Raw genomic sequence first — 4,307 nt, forward strand, 5'->3', positions numbered from 1 at the left:
GAGATGAAAGGCATATTCGACCTAGGATCTGCTAGAAGCCCAGATTCTAGACGAAAGGCATTCCTCACTCGAACCTGAACTAAGCATCTTGAATAGTGGAATGACTTGTCAACTTCATCAAAAGTCATATTGCATTTAATGCATGACCAGTCAATTCCCACACGTCGCCGCCCAGTTGCCATCAACATTAATGCAATGTCACTCATTATGACTTTTTGATCCATAGCCTTCAGAGCTTCTTGAAATGATCTAGTATTTCAACAGCCTTATCACTACTGCAAGGACAACTCGTCCAACCAGTTGGAGACACGTGTAAAACACGGTCTGACCCATCACTGCACAAACCTGGTCAAATTATTAGCATGTCTCCCGTAAATCCTCTATAAATAATGATGACTTTTACCATACTAAAATACACACACTAGTAAAAAATCACGTATTCTAGACGGAATATTCTAGACGGAAATTTTTTCGTCTAGAATGTATTAAACTAGACGGAAATTTTCCGTCTAGAATATTCCGTCTAGAATAAAACATTCTAGACGAAAAATTCTGTCTAGAATAGTATCCTAGACAGTTCTTTTATTTTTTTTATTTTTTTTTAAAATAACCAGGTATTCTAGACGGAAATTTTCGTCTAGGACACATCCTAGACGAAAATTTCCGTCTGGAATAACTGACCATTTAAAAAAAATTAAACCCGTCAAAAACCCCCCAGCCGCCCTCCTTTCCCCCCGAAAATGAAAATTTTCATCCCAAAATTCTCCACTGCCTCCCCCTCCTCTTCCCCTCTCACCCTCCCCCAAAATTCTCCATCGTCATCGACGTCGGCAGCACCGGGACCTGAATCCACGTGTTCGGGTACAAGGCCCAACCCGGATCTGTGATCCCCTTTGAGATTGATCTCGATTCGACGGCGGAGATGAAGGTGAGGCCTGGGCTCTCGGTTTTTGCGGGGGATACGGGGAGAGCCGGGGAGTCGTTGAGGGAGTTGGTGGAGTTTGGGAGGGAGAGAGTTGGGAGGGGGAATTTGGGGGAGACTAAGATTAGGCTGATGGCGACGCCGTGACGGTGGGGTTGAGGATGGTTGGTGATGGGGTTAAAGAGATGATTTTGGAGAGTTGTAGGGGGGGTTTGAGGGGCTCGGGGTTTCGGTTCCAGGATGATTGGGCTAGCGTCATATCAGGTAATGTGGTTTGCAAAACTCTGATTTTGTTAAATGCCTTGAGGTTTTGTTTATCTAGTAGATTGATTGCTGTGGAAAGAAGAGAATTTGTTCAAATTTTGAGTCTTGACGCACTTGTTTCAACACTTACCAGGGTAAACTTATTCTTAACATCCCTTCATATACGAAAGAAGGTTTAGTAGTGAAATATTACCGAAATAAAGAATTATATCCCCAAATTTATATTTGTTCACATATAATCATGTACATAACCATTTTCTAGTTTATAGACTTTGAAGCAGTCTGACACCTTGTGTGCTTGTAAGAGTGTGACCTGTCTCTGGGTAGATAAATTATAGAAGAGTGGCGACTGATCAATAGCGAGATATGGTATAAGACATACAACTTATATATATTCACTATTGTAGATGTTGCTTCATGTTTTGTCAGACTTGGATGTAATTTTGTATGTGTATTTGCAAGGGGTGTCTACCTATCATTTCACGATATGATAGTCTCCGCAAGTAGCGAAATTTGTCCCCTGCTTCATGATTTGGTCATGTACGATGGCGAGTTTTTTGACCTCCCTTTTAGCTACAAAACCACCATTTAACCAGAGTTTGTGCTCTCATAAGAGAACCAGTCGTATGGTTCATAGTTGAAGTAACTTATAAGTCTTGTTTATTGGACTTGTTGCCTTAGATAAAATTCATCATATTGACTAGGATGATCATCAATCTGCTTTATTTTCATGTGTTAGCATACTTGAATAGGCTTTAGGTTTTTTACTCGCTGTTGTTTGAGGTTATAGACTTTGATCCTTGATTATATTGTTGGAGAGTTTACATATATTTGTACTTAATTGCTGACTATCGTCATGCTAAGAACTTGTTCCGGTTGCATTTAATATACTTATATACCAAGTACCATTATTTATCACTAGAGATTCAATTCAGTTCTTAATAGAGTTTTTTCAAAATAATATTGCTATAGGCTCTGATGAAGGCATCTTCGCATGGGTGGCTGCAAATTATGCCCTTGCTCTAGTAGGTGATCCTTTGGAAACTACTGGGATAATGGAACTTGGTGGAGCTTCTGCTCAGGTTTATATATCTCTTGTGGTTCATGTTGATCTTGCATGTATTTTTTCCTTTTTTTTTCTTTTATCTATCTGCTGCTCATATGTTTGCCTGTCCGGTTATCACTGATGATCTGCTAACTTCTTGTTGAATTCATTGTTTTAAAAGTCTCTAATGGTTAATCATTTTGATTGTTGTAAGTTCATTAATGCTGAAATATCATCTTAGATTTTACTTTGTGAGCAATATGTATTAGGTAAAAAGTTGGCACAGAAATTCACATTATTGCAAATTTAGAACAGGGCCCCCAAATTGTCAGCCACGCCTCTGCATTTAGATCAACATGTTCCACACTCTATGTCCGCATATAAAATTATATGCTTATATATTTCTCTTCTTGTTTCTCTTTTACAGGCTTCCATGAAAATGGACAATGGAAAGACTGCATTGGTTCCACTTTTTCGAAGTCAAGAGAACATAGCTGCGGAGGTACTAAGCATTTATTTGAGAATAAAGATGTTAGTTGGCTAATCAAAATGGATAGAATGAGTTTAATGTTTTGTTACTTGTGCACGGATGTTTGCAAATTACCTATCAGAATGAAAGGCGATGCAAGACGATGCAGGGATCAACAAGATTATGGTATTAGCCTGCGGTTTCAACGGGTGTCATGCCTCTGGTAGACCTGTTTGTCGATGCACTAACATCCCTTGTAAATAATTTATGTAAAAGTTTGTAAACAATTTATGTATCTCTCTACTATTTTGGTGAATGTATTATTTGAATATAATAGGATTTGATATTGGAATATAATTAGATTGTGTTGGATATGAATATATTTTTTTGTTGTTTAATATTGTGTACATGCACTCAAAGTAGATTCTGCCAAAAAAAACTACTGTAGCAGCATCCTAGACGGAAATTCTGTCTAGGATGCTCAAATTCCGTCCATGATACCTTTTAAAAATAAAAAAAAATAAAAAACATCAATTTCCGTCTAGAATGACTATTCTAGACGGAAATTTCCGTCTAGGATACTCATCCTAGATGGAAAATTTTTCCGTCTAGGATACAGTATTCTAGACGGAAATTCCGTCTGGAATAATCCGTCTAGGATGTATTCTAAACGGTTTTGAATTCCGTCTAGAATATTCCGTCTATGATGTATTCTAGACGGAATTTCCGTCTAGAATACTATATCCTAGACGGAAACTTCCTAGACGAGTATTCTAGATGGAATTCCGTCTAGGATACTCATCCTAGACGGAATTCTGTGTATCCTAGACGGAATTTTCTGTCTAGGATGCCTAATTTTTTACTAGTGACAATTTTATGCACAAAAAAATCCTAGAGACTACATCCTGCTTTTCTCTTCAGACTAGTCACTGACTTGAGCGTCGGAGGGCATACTGAAAGAGATAACCTTCATGACCTCTAACCTGTTAGACCCTAGAGGGGGTGATTAGGGTCTTATGCTAATCTAATCCGATTTAAATACCAATTAAAACTTATTAATAAATTATTCTTGCAAGATAGATATATATGCTAATCTAATCCGATTTAAATACCAATTAAAACTTATTAATAAATTATTCTTGCAAGATAGATATATAATATGTTATGAGCAAGAATATATTAATAAATTATTCTTGCAAGATAGATATATAATATGTTATGAGCAAGAATATGTAATATGAACAAAGGAATATATCCTAGCAATGAGATATATGATGAAATACATGCAAGGATATATAAATGGCATAAGAGTAAACAATCTAAACTAGATAGTGAGCAATATAAATAATACAAACACACAATATGATCACATAGTTTGGGCCTTCCGTCCTACGTCTCCGCTCCCCACTCCCGGGGAGAAATCCACTATCACAATCGGGTTTTCTACGCTTACCCGAACAATGTTTACACCTCACACGCGGTTTTCTAGTTTATCGAAAACTCTACAATCAACACTCTTGCAATCCTACTCTACACCCTCTCAAGTGTTGGAACTAGACGTGTCTCCCTCAAGTGCTCGGATACAATCTCTCCCTAGGTTCGTCAAC

The 4,307-nt window shown here is 37.6% G+C and overlaps 1 protein-coding gene across 1 annotated transcript; it reads left to right on the plus strand.

Annotated features, from left to right (window-relative positions):
* On the plus strand, positions 1,084-2,944 carry LOC109834832 (probable apyrase 3). Its single transcript, XM_020402847.1, has 4 exons — positions 1,084-1,186; positions 2,159-2,268; positions 2,659-2,733; positions 2,843-2,944. Exons 1-4 carry the CDS (start codon positions 1,084-1,086, stop codon positions 2,891-2,893), a joined length of 339 nt encoding a protein of 112 aa, XP_020258436.1. The 3' UTR covers positions 2,894-2,944.

Source organism: Asparagus officinalis, chromosome 3 (genome assembly GCF_001876935.1).
Source record: "Asparagus officinalis chromosome 3, Aspof.V1, whole genome shotgun sequence".
Taxonomy (NCBI): domain Eukaryota; kingdom Viridiplantae; phylum Streptophyta; class Magnoliopsida; order Asparagales; family Asparagaceae; genus Asparagus; species Asparagus officinalis.

Coding starts and splice junctions, on each gene's coding strand:
- LOC109834832 (XM_020402847.1), top strand. CDS start 1,084: ATGGTTGGTGATGGGGTTAAAGAGATGATTTTGGAGAGTTGTAGGGGG. Junction 1,187..2,158: donor TTGGGCTAGCGTCATATCAG/GTAATGTGGTTT, acceptor ATATTGCTATAG/GCTCTGATGAAGGCATCTTC. Junction 2,269..2,658: donor TTGGTGGAGCTTCTGCTCAG/GTTTATATATCT, acceptor TCTCTTTTACAG/GCTTCCATGAAAATGGACAA.